This window comes from Hemiscyllium ocellatum, chromosome 5 (assembly GCF_020745735.1).
Source record: "Hemiscyllium ocellatum isolate sHemOce1 chromosome 5, sHemOce1.pat.X.cur, whole genome shotgun sequence".
Lineage (NCBI taxonomy): Eukaryota > Metazoa > Chordata > Chondrichthyes > Orectolobiformes > Hemiscylliidae > Hemiscyllium > Hemiscyllium ocellatum.
Genome location: NC_083405.1, coordinates 86,218,806 through 86,238,008, shown reverse-complemented (window position 1 = coordinate 86,238,008; position 19,203 = coordinate 86,218,806). Strand labels below are relative to the sequence as shown.

General features: G+C 42.1%; 1 protein-coding gene across 1 annotated transcript in view; it reads right to left on the bottom strand.

Moving 5' to 3' along the window:
• Positions 1 to 18,730, bottom strand: part of mindy3 (MINDY lysine 48 deubiquitinase 3) — a 134,171-nt gene extending 115,441 nt beyond the window's left edge. The window contains exons 1-5 of the mRNA XM_060824940.1: positions 18,499 to 18,730; positions 15,285 to 15,364; positions 12,970 to 13,030; positions 5,021 to 5,200; positions 696 to 747 (exon numbers count right to left, since the gene is read on the bottom strand). Of these exons, the coding sequence (XP_060680923.1) occupies positions 696 to 747; positions 5,021 to 5,200; positions 12,970 to 13,030; positions 15,285 to 15,364; positions 18,499 to 18,586 (461 nt within the window). The 5' untranslated portion in view covers positions 18,587 to 18,730. The remainder of the gene's footprint in view (positions 1 to 695; positions 748 to 5,020; positions 5,201 to 12,969; positions 13,031 to 15,284; positions 15,365 to 18,498) is intronic.
• Between the last annotated feature and the right edge of the window lie 473 nt (positions 18,731 to 19,203).

The following is a 19,203-nucleotide window of genomic DNA, read 5'->3' as shown; positions in this document are numbered from 1 at the left end:
TCAGCCATTAAACTAGAAGCTTGAATTTCTTTGAAAAGTCATCAGTATCCAGGACAAATTGTGAAAATCAAATTTTACCTAGCTGTACAAATGTGAAATAATTTCCAATTTTTTTGAATAAGCTAAAAAAAATTCTGAAACAAACTTTCAACTTGATTACAAAATATAAATGAATACATATCAAGTTAACTACATTTTAAACTTTCTCCGATACCAGTTTTTTCAAGACAAAGTAAATTAAGTTAAACAGCAGGCTATTGAATAGATTGAAGGTTTGTCTGAACGGGGGCAAATTAGTAACCATTTTATCCATCTAGACAAGCTAATTCACAGATATAACTTTCATAGTCTATGCCCATTTACCAGTCACAATCTAGGTGGCAGAGTGATGCTAGAACTGGGTTAAGTGGTTCAGGAATAGGAACAGAGTCTGTACTGCCCATGGCAATGCAGTAATCCCTGTCAGAAATGCAAATATTTGAACAAGAGCAGCAGGTAACACCAAATCAAGGGTCACACAAGTTTACTGGGACAAGATATTAGAAGCCATCTCATGTCTCTGGAACCTTATTCCAACACGAACCAACAGCTTCAGGGAGGAAGGGAGAACACAGATTTAAGAAAAAAAAACGGGCAGTACATGAATAATTATTTTATCACATGAAAAAGATTCCTAGTAGCAGTGAGTTACTTACTGAATCAGTGCATGAAATCTCTCAAAGCCAAGCTCCTCTGCAGCCAAGGCAGCTATACATAAAACCAGACACTTTTCAGCACCACAAACAGCAATAAAACAAACGATTATACATTGCAAAGCTCTATGACAAAGCATTTAGTATTAAAGGTTAACTGACATTAATAATCAGCTATTTTTAATTTAGTTAAATTTAACAAAAGTATTAATAATCGCTTATGGCAATAGCCTGGCATTTAAGCCATCACATGATTATTTCAATCAAGCTTTTATTCTAATACAGTTATGGACAGATGCAAAAAACATTAGAGTTACAAAAATGCTTTCAACTTTTAAAAAAATGCACAAACCTACATTCATGTGAAGTAATTACTTATAACGCAGAATAGGTATCGCCAACATTTAAATTAATGCAAAGGTACTTCATATTTAATATTGTACGTTAAAGTCATTTGTCTGTATTGGGTGCAAAGTTATTAGAGATTAGAATCATCATTTCTATACAAACAGTGTAACATACTAATAATCCTGGAAATGTAAAAATGTAATTAGTACATCAGAAATAAGTTTGATTTAAATATCAACAATTTTATACCAAACTTAATGACTTTAACAACCTAAATCACTCCAAGGCATTTTACAAGAGCATTTTCAAAAAAAGTTATGAAACTGAAACACTCAGACATATTAGGTGATCAAAAGCTTGGTCAAAGGGGTAGATTTTAAGTACTGTATTAAATGCGTCCAATCTTCACATTCCACCATACCACAGGACATTCCTGACAAGTAGGTTCTGTAGCCTGGTATGCATCAATATTGATCTTGTTGCAAAGTGAAACAGCTAATCACAGTATTCATACTAATCTTCTGGGAGGGAAGAGACTTGGCTGAAGGAATCAGAACTGAAGAGGTCAGTAATTCATGCCACCATCCTTTGTTTCATCACAATAGAAACAAAACCAAAGTATGGTCTCTATCCTCCACACAGCAGTATTTTCATTGGTAACCTTCAAAGATCTATCCTTGCCCTCCTCCAATCTTTCATCCACACACACTTTTGGTGACATAGCCAAAAACACACTCAGCTCCTACACGTGTGCCAATGACACCAACTTCACACTATCACTCAATGAGAAAAAAAACTCCATCTCTAAACTGTCAGAATGTTTAATCAATAACTAGTACTGGAGGAGAAAAAAAAGTTCTTCAAAGTAAATATTAGAAAACCAAAGTCACTTTCTTCAGGCCCCACTACAAACTCCATTCCCTAGTCACTGATTGTTCATCTTTCTGGCATCCAAATGCTGAATAAAACTATTTGCAATCTCAATGTTTTAGATGCCCCTGTGATGATTTTTTAACTTGTTATTTGATCCACCAATTCCATAACATTACCATATTCTCATTTATGTCACTGTTACTATTAGAGTTGACAATTTCAAGGTATTCCACTGTTCACTAATGTCTTTCAGGAAAGGAAACAGCCATCCTTACTTGGTCTGGCCTACATGCGACTCCAGACCCATAGCAATGTGGTTGGCTCTGAACTGCCCTCTGGGCAATTTGGGATAGGCAATAAATGCTGGCCTAGCCAGCGACATCTTCATCTCATGAATGATGAAAGAACATGCTCAACCGACCATCCACAAAATGAGGTTACCCAAAATTCCACACTCAAAAGTTGTGCCATCATCATCTGTACTTGCCAAACTTCATTAGCATCTGGTCACGCAACACCTCAGTTTTAAAAGACATCTTGTTAATCTCAGGCACCTCCAAGACCTCACTCATGCTCATCTCGCCCCACAATCCATCTTCACTCCTGTATGTGAGGCCTCTTGCGCATCTACAAGTTTTATCGCTCCACCATTGAATAGGAGTTCAGTTATCAAGGCCACAAGTTCTGGAATTCCCTCTCCAACTCTATCTTCTTTCAAGGTGCTTCTTAAAATCTATCACAATGACGCAAGTTTTTGGTTATCAGCCTGAACCTGAGTTGTTGTCCAATTTTGCTTTAGAATGCTCTGAAGTACTTTGGGGGGTTTTATTATTAAACCATTACATAAGTAGGAGTTCTTGTCGAATTGGAACTTGATGAGCTCACTTGGCTGGTCAGCTGGTTTGCAACGCAGAGCAATGCCAGAAGCACGGGCTCAATTCCTATACCAACTTAGGTTATAGTAGAGGACTCAATGTCTCCACTTTACCCTTCACCCAAGGCATGATGACCCTCAGGTTAAACTCACCACCGGTCTTCTCTTTCTAATGAGAGATCAGTTCTGTTGTACTCTGGGACAACAGTTACTTTATTGTTAAATCAAAAAAGCCTAATTTAGTTCCCTTTCAGCAATTCAAGACATATAGTTTCATAGATCTGTGGAAGAGTAGTCAAGAAAAGGAACACTAGCCTTGTTTTTTCTTTCACTAAGTCAATGTTAACCATAGCACCAGAACTGCTAGAGCACCTGCGATACCCAACTCAGCAGTTCCAAAAACTGTGCCAAAACCTAATAACTGCCTTGAGAAGCAAGTTTTACCAGAGAATTACATATTCTCAATGAATTGCTATCGAGCTTAAAAGGAGTTAACTTCTGCATTAATATTTAAATAAAATTTGAATATAATTTACTGAAATACATAACATTACCAAAGATGTAATGCATTACGAACTTGCAGTCAGTAGCCACAAGTACTTGCTGCTCTTGTCTTTCTAGATAATACTAGTTATGGGTTTAGAAGGTGCGGTCTAAGGACCAGTGAATTTCTGCAGTGCATCCTGTACACACTGCTGCTACTGAGCATCAGTGGAAAGACCAGATGTTTGTGGATGAGATGCTTATCAAGCTTAGAGTGTTGGAGCAGCATTCCAGTCAGTTAGGGAACATTCCATGACATTTCTGACATTTATCTTGAAGATTGGCAAACTTTGGGGAGTCAGGAGAGGAGTTATTTACTGCAAGATTCCTCACCACCGACATGCTCTTGTAGCCACAGTATTAACTGTGACTGAGAATAATGGCTAATCTAGTTCAGTTTATGGTTGATGACATCCCTCTGGATGTTGATAGTGGGGGATTCATTGATGGCGATACCGCTGACTGTCAAGGTAAGATTTTCTCTTATTGCAGATGGTCATTGCCTAGCATTTGTGAGATGTACATATTATTTGCCACTTGTTAGCCCAACCCTGGATACTGTTCAGGTTTTGCTGCATTTGGGGATGGACTGTTTCAGCATCAGAGCAATTGCAAATAGTACTGAACACAATTCACTAATGACTGCACATTCCCACTTATGACCTTTTGATGAAAAGAAAGTCACTGATAAAGTAGTTTGGGCCTCAGACACTCCCCTGAAGAACTCCTGCAGCTGAGATAACTGACCTCCAACCACCACACCTACCTTCCTTGTGCAAGATATGACTCCAACCAGTCAGACCCCCACCTCCCATTGTCTCTAGCTTAGCTAGAGCACCTTCAAGCTACACTTCGTCAAATGTGGCCTTCATGTCTCATTCACCTCAACTGTGGAATTCAGCTTCAGTGCCCAAGGCTTTGGACCAAGGCTGAAATGAGTTCAGAAGCTGAACTTCCATCTTTCTTATGGTCATCACCATTATAGAAGACATTAAAGCAAGTAATTTTGGGTATTGTAGAAAGGAAGGCCAACTACAAAGCAAGACATGAAGTGGAGAATAAAACTGTCTGAATTCATTAAGATCTTATTTATCATTTTGCAAAAAATAATCAACTACAAAGCAAAATTAAATCCACTGTCTCCATATACCCTGCAAAAAATCTTCATATGCTGCCATTGCTTTCATAATCTGTTTGCCAAAAGTCTTTTTCAAACAACTAAACGCAAAAAGTAGGACACAAGTTCACATTATTCTAAGATCCAATGATAACTCTGCAGTTATACACGGCATTGATCCAGGATTGACCACTGGCCAAAAATTGTAAACTGGGGAAGTGATTACCATAGGTTTTTGGCAAGGTTCTTGAATGAGTTGAAAACTAAGAACATCTGCCTCACATTTCAGATTTTTCAGAAGATATTGCATATGCCCCAGACTGATTGACTGACTTATAGCTTTTAAGTTGTTACACAAATGTAAAAGAGCAATTTTTCTATAGAGTATCTATTTCTGAACATTAAATGCTTAGGTTTTGCAAGTTTCAACTATAGAACAGCTATATTATTTTTAAAATTCAAAAAGACATGCAGAATGAATACATTAGGCAAGCAAAACTGCTTTTTGTTTTAAAAAGGAATAGAATATTCACCATCAAATATTATTATTTATCCAAAAAGGTGGTTTCTTACAGAGCTGTTCCTCTTCAATCCCCTGACTGGACTCTGGCTGATTTTCAGAAATACTGGCATGTTCCTCTGTCGATTTTTCTTTTGCCAACATTACCAAACAGAAAGGAGTGGTGTTGTTTAATCTAGCAGTTTCTAGAATTTCACTCAGTGTGAGGCAGAAAAGATGTTTATGCTCTTCGTCTAAAATGAACACAAATACAAGCATTATTTGTAAACAGGGATACCCATTCAAATGTTCAAAAGGATAACAATACCATATATGATCATACACTGGCATCTTGAAGAGTTCAGCAAACAGTGTGAAAGAAAATGTCAAATGACAGTCTTGATAGAAATGGCATATCTCCTCTATAAGGAGGTTGTGGACTCAAATTAAATTCCAGCATGGACAGGTCCGTACAGGTCTGTTACGGACACAAATGTTTCCCCCAGGATGAGATAAGACTGGTTAACCTGTTTTGTCAACTTCTGTTGCTGTTGTTGGAGGGATGAACATTGATCAGAACAGTAGGAAAAACATTGTTCACTCTTTGAATTGGGTCATGAAATATTTTTGTTCACCATCAAGGGTAGACAGAGGCTTTCAGGTGCTGCCAAATACAACATACCAAAGTAGTACAGTTGAGAGTTCCACCTTCCTGCAGCATTCAAAATGCTTGCCAGCCTAGATTATATAGTGCATTTTTTGCAGTGGGGCTTGATCAGAGATTTATAGGCAAGTACGTTCTAGAGTAATTGAGGCAGTGTAAAAAGTACACAAAAATAAGAAGCCATGCTGATAGGTGAGACAGAATTGCAGATCTTCTATATTAACCTCAGCACAAAGGTTAGAATGGATTTGCTTTCATTAACATCATTTTTCCTTATAAAAGGAAATACTCAAACTTTAATTACTTTATTAAAAGCACTGAACTTGAAGAATTTTGCATCAATAGAGTTCCTAGCAGTTCACTCATTCTAACCTTACACAGTGGCAACAACTGTCACATGAAAGAGCCGTTCTTGGCATTTCGAAGTCACAATACTTAATTTGATTTGCAGTAACCGCTCCAAGTAATTGTGATCTAGAACTATCTTCACAATGATAAAAACAAGAAACCAACATTCTTTCCAAGACTCTTGACAATGTCAAAGCAGTTCACAAAGGTACACAAGGACCTAGCAGTGGAGCACTGCAATGGGAGGCAACCCCTGCCATCATTACGTAGTTGCTAGAATCCAGACTTTGGATTGCCCAAAAAACTCCAGTAAATTCAAATAAACACTGTAGCCCCAAATCAGATTAGCTCTTTGAAAATAAAACAAATTGGACAGATTATGTTTTATAAAACACAGTATTGAAAGCCGTTGTCTTGTGCACATTCATAGTTGCTTAATATTATGGTAATTGGTCATAATTTGTACAACTTGACATCTTGTTGACCACTTAAGAAGGCAGTGAAAAGATCAGTCATACTGGTACGGGATTGGAGTCACACATATTCCAGATGGGTAGCTGCAGATTTTCTTCCCTGAAGGAAAAACCAGCTGAATTTTATAATAATTATGATAGAAATAGTACTGGAATTGTTACATTATGTGTCAGCTATCACTCTGCTCATTGCATTTTTTTTCTAAACCACAAAGTTCTGCACTGAAATTGTACACTAGGGCTTCAGCACAAATATCAAGGGTGACATTTGAACATTGTACTGACAGAGCATTATATTGTCATAGGTGTCATCTTTCAAATGAGATATATCGGAGATAAAACAAAAACCTGTGGATGCTGGAGGTATAAATCGCTGATGAAACACAGATCTGACAGCATCTGTGGAAGAAAGCAGCATGAACATTTCAGATGCAGTGACTCATCAGAACTGTTAACAATGAGGAAGAAGTGGGATTTATGCTGAAGATGAGTTGGAGATGGGAAGAGGATATGTCTGTGCACGTGCACATCTGTGACCAGATAACTGAATATGAAGCCCAGGGAGACTGCAAGAGCACATAAGACAGAGAGATGAAAGGGGTTCATAAACAAAGATTACAGATAGAAGGCCAAGATAGAAGGGAAGTTGAATAATTGATGAGGAGAGCTAAGAGTAGTAGAACTACTCTGTACTGAGCTGTACTGAAAGTAGCCCATTTAATGTGATAAAAGGCCCACAAGTAGATGCAAAAGTCGGAGTCACAACAACATGGAAACAGACCTGTCGGTCTTACTCATTTGCATTGACCAGGTATTGTAAACTGAAATAGTCCATTTGCCTACATTTGGCCCATATCACTCTAAACCTTCCTATTCTGCTCTGAAGTTATTGAACTCTGTGTTGAGCCCGATAGGCTACAAGATCCCCTGGTGGAAAATGAAATGCTGACCTTTAATCTTGTGCTAAGGCATGTTGGAAAACTGCAACAGGCCTGAGACAGAAATGTTGGCATGGGAATGAGGTGGAGTGTTGAAGTGGCAGGAAACTGAAAGAACAGGGTTATTTTTGCACCAGAACAGTTCTGCAAAGCAGTCAACCAGCAGCTAACAGTTCGAGTGAAGAGTCACTGGACTCTAAATGTTAATTCTGTTTTCTTCCCACAGTTGCTGTCAGACCTGCTGAGTTTCACCAGCAATTTCTCTTAGTTTAACGGAGGTCCAGTCTGCAAGATATTTGCCAAGATGCAAACAATTTGATAGCACTATGTCAAGGAAAGGGAGAAGAGTTATTCTTGGCACCCTGGCCCAATACTTACCCTGTGACCAACATCACTAAGATATGGTCTGGTTTTTATCACATTGTTTTTGGAAGTCTGCCAAGCATAAATTTATTACTGTAGCTCCTACATTACAACAGTGATTACACGTCCAAAAAACAGTTAATTATAAGTTTGAAAGCAAATCATCACTATCAGTGGATGTAAAAAGCACAATTCAAATTAAAATCACTTTCTTTAATTTTTGGATGTGTATGCCACAGTGAAAAATCAAACATTGATTTCCTGGATTACCATCCAAGCCTCTGCATAATAGCTAGTAACACTAATCTCATCTCCAATAGCTTACAAGCAACTCTACGGACTTTGTTTTTCTTTGCTTATTTCAAAATTTGTCATTATTTTATGATACTCTAAAAAGTAATTTTTTAAATGATAAAGCAACTTAATGAAACAGAAGCAGCTGCCAAAAAACTTCAAGACCGGCAAGAGCTATGTGGAGAAAGCAGAGCTAATGTTTAGAGTCTAGTAACTCTGCATCAGAACTGATAATACTTAAATAAAAGTGAGCAGACGAGAAGGAGAAAGAACGAGAGCAGTGAGAGATGGAAACCAGATAGAAATATGAAAAAGGGTAGGCAAACCAACAAATTATTGACAGTAGGCAAAGACAGAAGAGAAGCTGAACAACGATAATGTAGCTGAGAACACGACCAATGGGCAGGCCATGCTGAAAAGCAACCAAGATGATGCGATAACAGGCCCAAGTGTGGGTAAGAATGAGTTGGCTATATTGAAAGTAACCAATGTCATAACAGGACTGGGTGGGTTAAAAAATCATGGAAGGACAGAATCAGGCTCTAAAGCTATTGAATTTGAGTCCTAGGGTCTGCTCGGTACCCAAGCAAGAGATATGTTGTTCTCACTTGACTCACTGGATCACTGCAGCAGGCTTGCGACAGAAATGTTGGTGTGGGAACATGGTGGTGTTTTGAAGTGGCAGACAATTGGAAATTCAGGGTCATTTATAGGGACAGAACATAGGTACTCTGCAAATCAGTCAGGCCAGTCTGCATTCCATCTCCCCTATGTCAAGACGACCATATTGTGAACAGCAAATACTGATGACTAGATTGAGTGTTTCACTTGGAAGGTTTGACGAGGCCTTGGATAGAGAGGAGGGAAGAAGTCAATAGGCATGTGCTCCATCTTCTGCGATTATTGGAAGGTGCCACATGGGTGTAGGGGAGGTTGGGAGTGGATGAAGGTGTCCAAGAGGGAATGCTAACAAAAGGAGGAGAGGGAAATGGGTGCTTGCTCTTGGCATTCTGCTGGAGGTGACAGAATTGGTGGCTTCCAATCCTTTGGATATGAAGACTGATAGGGTGGTGAGTGAGGACAGCCAGAGTGGTGGGTCTGTGGAATGCATTGCCATGGAGAGCAGTGGAGTCTGGAACATTGGGTGTCTTCAAGGCTGAGATTGATAAATTCTTGATCTCGCAAGGAATTAATAGCTACAGGGAGAGTGTGGATAAGTGGAATTGAAATACCCATCAGCCAGGATTAAATGGGCCGAGTGGCTTTGTTTCCACTCCTATGTCTGATGGTCTCATGGACTTGGGCACCCTATCATTGTGGAGGGGGGGAAAGTGGGTGAAGGCTGAAGTGCAGGAGATGGTTCAAATATGGCTAAGGGCCCTGCCAACAATGGGAATGAGGAATCCACAGGTGAGGAAAAATGTAGACAGATCCGAGGCCCCCTTGCAGAAGGTGGCACCATCTGAATAGAAGCAACTGGGACTGAGAAACTCAGTGAATGGAATGGAGGTTCTACAGGAAGTTGGGTGTGAGAATGCATAGTCCAAGAAGCTGTGGGAAGCAATGGGTTTATAATGGATTGGTGATCAGTCTGTCCCAGAAATGGAAACAGGGATGGCAAGGAAGGTAAGGGTGGAATCAGAGATGGGCCAGGTGGAGTTGATGACAAAATGGAAGTAAAACTGATCAATTTTTCCAATACCAGGCAAGAGATGGAAGCATGATGTTAGGAATATACAAGAGAGAGAGTTGTGGGTGGGGGCCAGATTAGGATTTAATTAAGGAACGTTCCACATTTCCCACAATGAGACAGGTACAACTGGATCTCATGCAGAAACCCATGTCTAGACCTTTAAGTTCTCTCACCACCTTCGGATCAAAGGAGAAGTCATTCAAAGTGAGGACGAGCTTGGTCAGGCAATTGACAGTGGTTGTGGATGGGGACAGTAAAGGCCTTCTTTCCAGGAAGAAATGGAGTACTCCAAGACCATTTTAATAGCATTTGGACATGTAAGGGACTGAACATCTATGATGAAGAAATTGGCGTAAAACACCAGGAGGATTACGAATGACAAGTCTGGACAGACGGGAAAGAAAAATTGAATCAAGGTGGGAAGAAGTAAGTTCCATAAAGCAGGTACAGGGAGAAACAATGAGCCTGCCCAGAAGCGGGCTGTATGGGGTTGGGGGACAATAAGCTGGTAGGCTGTTGGGAGGAGATCACCAGGTGAGATGAGGTTCGTGACAGTCTTGGACACTATGACCTGATGCTCGATGATGGGGTCACGGTCCAGGGGAGGTAGGTGGTGGTGTCTGAGAGCTGACGCTCAGCCTCCACGATGCAGAGGTCAGTCTGCCACATAACACCATCATCTTTGTTGGCAGGCTTGATGACAAAGTCAGGATTGGATCTGAGAGCATGAAGTGTAGAGGGAGATAGGTTTGAGGCGGCCAATACCAAGTTGCAAGTTAACAGTGAATCAATGGGGTGCAGGTAAAGGCCAGAGAGGGGAGCTCCAAGTGGAGGGAGTGTTGGAGGTGGATTAAAGGGTCTGCGGAATGTGGAGAGGACTCCTGTCCACAGAATGAGCGCGGAGGCAGAGTTAACGGAAGACATTAAGTTACTACCCCACTAACTATGGCATTCAAAGGATTGCAAGCCCCCTACTTCCCTCACATCCAGCAGGATGCCACGATCAGAGTAATATGACCCTTCCCTGCTTTGTCAGCACTCTGCAGGTACCGTTTCCTCCAGGATATCCGGGGCCATCCTTCTGCTAATCACGACGCCGTCTCATACCTCCATGGCACCTTTGCATGCATTGCAGAAGGTATTACATTTGGTCTGTTTGTCTCTTCCTTCCTCACTATCCAAGACCCCAGACACTCTTTCCAGGTGAAGCAGTAATTTACCTGTACTTCAAATCAATCTAGTCTACTGTATCGCTGTGATGAAACAGAGACAAGTGACCACTTTGCAGAACACCAATGCTCTGACTGCAAGGATGACTCAGATTCCAGTTGCCTGCCACTTCAACATAGTGTTATCATGCCAACATTTCTGTTGTAGGCCTGATGCAGTGTTCCAACAAACCTTAGCACAAATCCATTTGGGGAAACCTACAGCCCCTAAAATGCAACGTGGAGTTCAACAACTTTACATTCTGATTCCATCATTTTTGCATAGCCAACGGCATTTTCACCCACCCGCAGGCCTATTATTACACGACCTTACAATACAACCTGCTCATTCTGTCCTACCGTCAGCTCATTATCACTCATTCAGCTTCCGTTCTGTCAAATCCCCTGGTTTGCCTACTCCTTCCATCTCGCTCTCCGGGTTCCATCTCCACCTACCCACTCACCTCTCCTCCTAAATCCTCAGCCCAAACCTGGTCTCCAGCATAAATACCACTTCCTTCGAGTTGAAATGTTAACTCTGCTTTCTCCACAGATGCTGCCAGACCTGCTGAGTTTTGACAGCAATTTCTGTTTTCATTCAGGTCTGCAGCATCCACAGCAGCGTTCCACCCCCCACCCCAAATACGGATCAATTCCACCCTAGATGACCTCCTTCAAACACTGCAATTTCCCCTCCCACATGGTCGATAATGCCCTCCAGTGCATCTCCTCCACTTCCTGCACATCCGCCCTTGAACCCCACCCCTCCAACCGCAACAAGGATAGAACCCCTCTGGTCCACTTCCTCCACCCCACCAATCTCTGGATATACTGCATCATCTTCTGCCATTTCCACCACCTACAAACAGACCCCACTACCAGTGATACATTACATTTCCCTCCCCTCCCCTATCCACTTTCCATAAAGATCGTTCCCTCAGTGACTCCCTTGTCTGGTCGATGCTCCCCTGCCCAACCCAGCCTCCCCACCCAGCACCATCCCCAGCCATCGCAAGAAGTGCAAAACCTGCGTCCACGCCTCCCCCCTCACCTCTGTCCAAGGTCCTAAAGAATCCTTCCACATCTGTCAGAAATTTACCTGTACTTCCACACACACATCTACTGCATTCGTTGCACCTGATGTGGTCTCTCTAAATTGGAGAGACAGGATGCTAACTTGTGGATCATTTCAGAGAACATCTTTGGGACACCACCCTGTAGCTGAACACTAATTCCCCCTCCCACTCCACCAAGGAGGTGCAGGTCCTGGGCCTCCTCCATCGCCAAACCCGAACCACCCAATGACTTGAGGAAGAACCCACAACTTCTGCCTTGGGACTCTTCAACAGATGGGATCAATGTGGATTTTACCAGTTTCCTCCACACCAGTTTCCCCATTTCCTCTTCCCCAAACCTTATCCCAATCTGAATCTCCTAGCTTGGCACTGTCCTACCTGTCCATCTTCCTTCCTATCTGCTCCATCCTATCACTTTTACCCCACCTTCATTTACCGATCGCATTTACAGCTACTATCCCCCCAACCCCACCGCCACCCCCCCCCCACCCTCCCATTTATCTCTCAGTCCCACAAGCCTCAGTCCTGATGAAAGGGTTATACCTGAAACGTTAGCTCTCCTGCTCCTTGGTCCTGCACCACACACTTCCACTCAGCATCTGCAGTCCACACTTTCTCCTCATTTAAGCAATTGCACGGATTACCTACTGCTAATTTGTCCCTTTACACCTGTGAGCTTGTGAAAATTGTATTTCTAAACAAATAATGGATCAAGAATAATCAGAAAATTGTGATAGGTGTTTTCAATATATAAACAAATTTAAAAGTGCGAAGCCCACATTTTAACTGCAAGGCTTAATTGATCAACATTAAAACTGAACAAAAAAATCAAATTGAGCTTGAAATGGAAATCAAGCAACAGCACCCTTTCATGGTGCATACTAAACTCGGAGATGCACTTAAACAAAGCTTTCTACATACTTGAATACTGCTGACGGAGTGAACTGATGGGGTAAGTTACTATACCTGTACAATCGCGCCAATTTGGTTTGTCAGATTTGAACAGGAAATTCTTCAGAAGATAAGCCTGCAAATATTACAAAGAATAAACTTTTAAAAATCTGTGTAGAGGTGAATATACAATCGACAATGCAATGCAATACAAGCTTTCATTTCGATGATATTGAAACGTGTTCACTCTCTCTTTAGGGGTTGCACCCGACTCCTTTAAATATGCCAGTGTCAAAAATCCTCAGTTTCACATAGCTGCAAGCTACTGCTGCTTCTCAGAAACTAAATTCCTTCTTCAAATGTCTCTGAAGGCCTTCCAAATCGGTTCAGCTTTCTTGCATCTTCACCTCCTCCAATCGGAATTCCAATTCACTTTAGTACCGAAACAATTCAGTCCCAAATAATACGTTGTAATTCTTGCCTGTAACTTTTGAAAGTAACTGCCCACAACATTCACTTCCAGTGCCTTTTCACTTTTGCCGAGATGTTGTGAAGTTGCTCTCAAGGTTACATCTTTATCTATCTAATCTGAGCCAAGGAGAGACTAAAAACAACTTATCCTTCTCTCTCACCATTACCTTTTGTATTTCCCAATGATGTATCTCGGATTCCTTTCTATTTCTCAGCTACATGCTGTTCCTTGTTGATATCAGCTAACAGTAGTGTTTTTTTCACATGGATGCTAACTCACTATCACCTCTCCTGACTGGATGCCAGGCTGTTTATCTAGTATTCAGTACGAGATGAGCACAGATTTTCACCAACTAAATAACAGCGACTGAAACTATTGTGTTTTCAGATCCAGCTCCAAAGTCCAATCGCTAACTCCTGACTTGTGGCAACAATCTAAGATTAAGTCATTTTATTTGCAATTTTGGTGTCGCAGTTATTGCTGAGATGAGTTTTCAGTCTTGTCTTTGTGCTATCACAAAGACCAATAATCCTCCAATTTTGTGCATCCCTAGTTTTAATTGGTCCACACTACTGTCCAAGTATTTAAATTTTGGGGCCTCAAGGTCTAGAATGTAACTGTCGCATCTGTCCACCTTGATTCTCTCCTTCAAGGTATTCCTTAAAAAATATACCTCTTTGACCAAACTTTTGCTCATCTGACCTAATATTGTGGCTCAGTCTCTACACAGTTTCATAATACTCCCAAGAATCGCCTTCAAGTGTTTTATGATGTTGCAGGCACAATCCAAGTTAGGTAACTAATCGTATGCGAGAACAATGAAGCCAAGGTAAATAAGGCTTCGCAAATGATTGGCAACAATATTCCACTATTAAGACCAGTAGTAACTTAGTAGCAACTAGTGATCTATCAAAGACCAAATCAAATCTGAATCACTTAAGGAAGTGAAACATTTTAAATTGGAGATCCAGCTCATTCTGCTATAATGCGACAGCTGTGTTCCTCTGCAATAGTGCACTATAGAAAAGCACACTATGGAAAACAGCTATTAAAAAATTTTTAAATAGAAAATTGCTATATCCGTTCAGTAGAAAGTTTACATTATCCAAACAACGTCCACAATTAGTCAACTGTGTTATAACTAATTTGCGTTGACAAATCACACGCAACTTGTAGAAGGAATACTATTCTAAAAATATAAGTTAAAGCAACAAACAAATGATTTATCAGCTTAAAAGATTTTACAGAGGTTTATAAAATCATGTGCGGCATAGATAAAGGTGAATAGCAAGGGTCTTTGCCTTAGGGTGGGGTAGTTAAAAATATTCCCCCTGGTTTTGAAAGTGAAAGAAGGTTTTAAAAAAGAACATGAGGCTCAACTTTTTTTTAAAACACAGTGAGATTTGTATATGGAATAAACTCCCAGAGGAAGTGGTGGATGCACATACAGCGACAATGTTTAAAAACATTTGGATAAGTACGTGAAAGGAAAGGTTTAGAGGGATATGAGCCAAATGCAGGCATGTGGGACTAGTTTAGTTTGGGAACATGGTCAGTGTGGAGTAGTTGGATAGAAGGATTTGTTTCCACTCTGTATGACTATATAACAAATGCAAGTTAACAAGACAACTTTGTGGTGCAATGGTCGTGTCCCTATGACTGGGACAAGAACTCTTGATTGAAGCCCAACCTCAGGACTTCATGATAATAAAAGCTAGCCAATGTGGCTAAAAATAAGTAGCAGTCAGCTAGATTAATGTGATAGAACATCAGCTGGAACACAACAGATCTCCACACTTAAGAACTCTACATTCCTACAAGAAATGCCATCCCTGACACACACACCATTCTAACATCTCCACTTCACCAACAGGTCAAACATCCAGCAACACAGTGAAATCAATAAGCTGTATAATACCTGAACAGGTGCAATCACTGCACAAGGACCTCCTTCAAATTGTTCCAAAGCTGTAGATTCTGATTGACTTAAAACAAATCCTGCAAAGGAAAATTGAAAGGCTAAATAAAAATTGAGATTGGTGACAAATTCAAGATATCACTTAACAAACATATGCTTATAATGGGGCAGTATGGTCACTCAGTGGTTAGCACGGCTGCTTCACAGTGCTAGGGACTCAGTTTGTATTCCCACCCTGAGGTGACTGTCTGTGCGGAGTTTGAACATTCTCCCCCTGTCTGCATAGGTTTCCTCCGGGAGCTCGTGTCCTCCCAAAGAGGTGCAGTTTTGTGGATTGATAATGCTAAATTGACCGGAGTGTACACGGAAGTACAGGCTAGGTGGATTAGCCAGGGGAAACGCGGAGTTACTTGGGCGGGGAAGGATTTGGGCAGGATGCTCTTCAGAGGGTCAGTGTAGATTCAATGGGCCAAATGGCCTGCTTCCACACTGTAGGGATTCGATAGCGGTAATATACACTGAGCTCTCTCTACATGGATGCTGCCTGACCCATGTGATTTCCAGATTTTTTTTGTTTTTAGTACAGATTCCAACATCTACAGTAACTTGCTTCTGCATCTCCATGGAGTATGCCAGTTGGGATTCTAGGCTGTTTCTCAGATTTCTGATCTCAAGCTAACAACTGGAAAGCTGAAACTGGCCTCAGTATCATTGGGTAAGCAGGGCCCCTAATTCGTTTTGGAAACTATATACCATAACATCCAGTTACAACAAGTGCAAAAGTTACCAACCTTCCAACCTATTTTCACCATTAAGGCAGACAAACATTCCTACAAAGCATTACAAAACGTCAACATTCTTTGGAGTACAGTGTAAGACTGACAAACCACATTCGATAACCCAAAGTATTCCCAAAATAGTCATCTACAGTTAAGATACAGTCACTGTTACAATGTAAAATATGTTCCTAGCTTAACAGCAATGTGGTAAGAACTAGTTTAGTGGCAATGAGTGATAAATTATTCAAACTACCCTCAGCATGGGAAATCACGTCTCACAAACTTGACTGAGTTTTTTGATGAAGTAACAGAGAAGATTGAGATGAGGGCAGAGCAGTAGATGTGATCTATATGGACTTCAGTAAGGCGTTCAACAAGATTCCCCATGGGAGACTGAGTAGCAAGGTTAGATCTCATGGAATAGAGGGAGAACTAGTCATTTGGATACAGAACTGGCTCAAAGATAGAAGACAGAGGGTGGTGGTGGAGTGTTTTTCAGACTGGAGGCCCGTGACCAGTGGAGTGCCACAAGGATCGGTGCTGGGCCCTCTACTTTTTGTAATTTACATAAATGATTTGGATATGAGCATAAGAGGTACAGTTAGTAAGTTTGCAGATGACACCAAATTTGGAGGTGTGGTGGACAGCGAAGAGGGTTACCTCAGATTACAGCAGGATGGGCCAATGGGCTGGGAAGTGGCAGTTGGAAGTTAATTCAGATAAATGAGAGATGCTGCATTTTGGGAAAGCAAATCTTAGCAGGACTTATACACTTAATGGTAAGGTCCTAGAGAGTGTTGCTGAACAACGAGACCTTGGAGTGCAGGTTCATAGCTCCTAGGAGTTGCAGGTAAATAGTATAGTGAAGGCGGTGTTTGGTATGCTTTCCTTTATTAGTCAGAGTATTGAGTACAGGAGTTGGGAGGTCATGTTATGGCTGTACAGGACATTGGTCAGGCCACTGTTGGAATAGTGTGTGCAATTCTGGTCTCCTTCGGAAAGATGTTGTGAAACTTGAAAGGCTTCAGAAAAGATTTACAAGAATGTTGGAGGATTTGAGCTATATGGAGAGGCTGAACAGGCTGGGGCTGTTTTCCCCGGAGCATCGGAGGCTGAGGGGTGACCTTATACAGGTTTACAAAATTATGAGGGGCATGGATAGGATAAATAGGCAAAGTCTTTTCCCTGGGGTCGAGGAGTCCAGAACTAGAGGGCATAGGTTTAAGGCGAGAGGAGAAAGATATAAAAGAGACCTAAGGGGCAACTTCTTCACACAGAGGGTGGTACGTGTATGGAATGAGCTGCCAGAGGATGTGGAGGAGGTTGGTACAATTGCAACATTTAAGAGGCATTTGGATGGGTATATGAATAGGAAGGGCTTGGGCTGGGTGGTGGCAGGTGTGACTATTGGGTTGGGATATCTGGTCAGTGTGGACGGGTTGGACCGAAGGGTCTGTTTCCATGCTGTACATCTCTATGACTCTATCTTCATCAATAGCACTCTTTTACAACCAATATCTTGGGCAGACAGCAACTCTCTTTAATATTTCATGCAAGTTATGTCATCTAGCACAACCCTTTAGTGTTGAATCGAAGCATTGCTCTAGATTGTACGCTCAGATTTCTGCAAAGCGGCCTGAACCCAGAACTCAGGCATGATGTTTGACACTCCAATGAAGTTTTGCAGTGAGAAATTAAAGGAAGACAGACAGAAAGACAGCAATGGGGCAGTCTGGAAGGCCAGCCAGGAATGGGGAAGAGAGATTTTTTTTTAAAAAGGCAATCAAACATCAGCTTACATAATAACACAAAACAAAGAACTGCTGACATTGGAAATCCGAAACAAAAAGGACCCCATTAACTACAGACCTGCTGAGATTCTCCAGCAATTTCTGCGAATTTTTTATGTGACAGCAACTAATATTGGGGGCGATAAGGCACAATGTAGACTGGGCTGGCCAGGGTGGGAGGACACAGACACTGGTTGGGGGGGGGGGGAAGGAGAGTGAATGAGGGAGGCAGGGGGTAGGCTGGAAATGTGTTGCTAGTCAAAGCACAGCAGGCCAGGCAGCATCTGAGATGCTGCCTGGCCTGCTGTGCTTTGACCAGCAACACATTTCCAGCTGTGATCTCCAGCATCTGCAGACCTCATTTTTTACAGGCAGGGGGTAGGGGCAGGCGAGGGGAGAGTGATGGTTGGTTGGGGAAGCGGTGGTAATGCCAGTTGTGTGCGAGCTGGTTCAGGCGGGGAGGGGGGGGGGGGGAAGGTGGTAAGAGGTAGTGGGGTGGTGGTGGGGAGGGGGGGTGGTAGAAATGGACGGGGCTGGGGATGGGGTGGGGGTAAGAGATGGACGGGGTTGCGGGGTGGGGCGGGGGTAAGAGGTGGACGGGGTTGCGGGGTGGGGTGGGGTGGGGTGGGGCTGGGCCCCCTGTACCTTGGGTCCATCTGCGGAAAACGGAATCAGACAGGGCACTGTTTGGGCGTTTCCCCCACACCAGCTCCGCCAGCTCGATATTATACATGTCCCGGCCGCTGTGCGGAGCCGGAGCCGCTTCTTCTTCCTCCGTGCCGTCCCCGTCCTCTCAGTATCCCGTTCCCGTCGGCTTCTCCCTCAGACTCCGACCGACATCTTAGAACTCGGAGACATCCGGGTACCTCTTCCCAATACAACTGGAACTGACAGCAACACCGCATGCGCCGGAGCGGACCAATCAACGCTGGGGTGAAAGGGCACCAGCTGGTGTAGGTTGATACACTCCTGCTCTCCTGGTCCCCTGGTGTGGGTATCACGGTGCACTCTGACAAGACACACTTGCTTTTCAGATCTGGTATTCACGCGTTTTCAGCGACATTTAAAGCTTCGCAAAGGTCAAAAAAGGTTTGTGGAAATTCTTGACCCAGAAAGAGATGGGGCAAAGCCAGAAATTGCTGGTAAAGGTCTGGCAGCATCAATGAAAATAATTCAGAGTTGATGTTTCAGGTCCCATGAACCTTCCTCATAACTGGAAATAGGCGTATTAGTTACTTAACAAGATAGCATTAAGATAGAATCGTATAGCATGAAATGGAATACATCTTCCCCCTCTTGAAATGTTGATTGATATTCAAGTTTTCAATGGAAATTACTCCTTAGACGTTA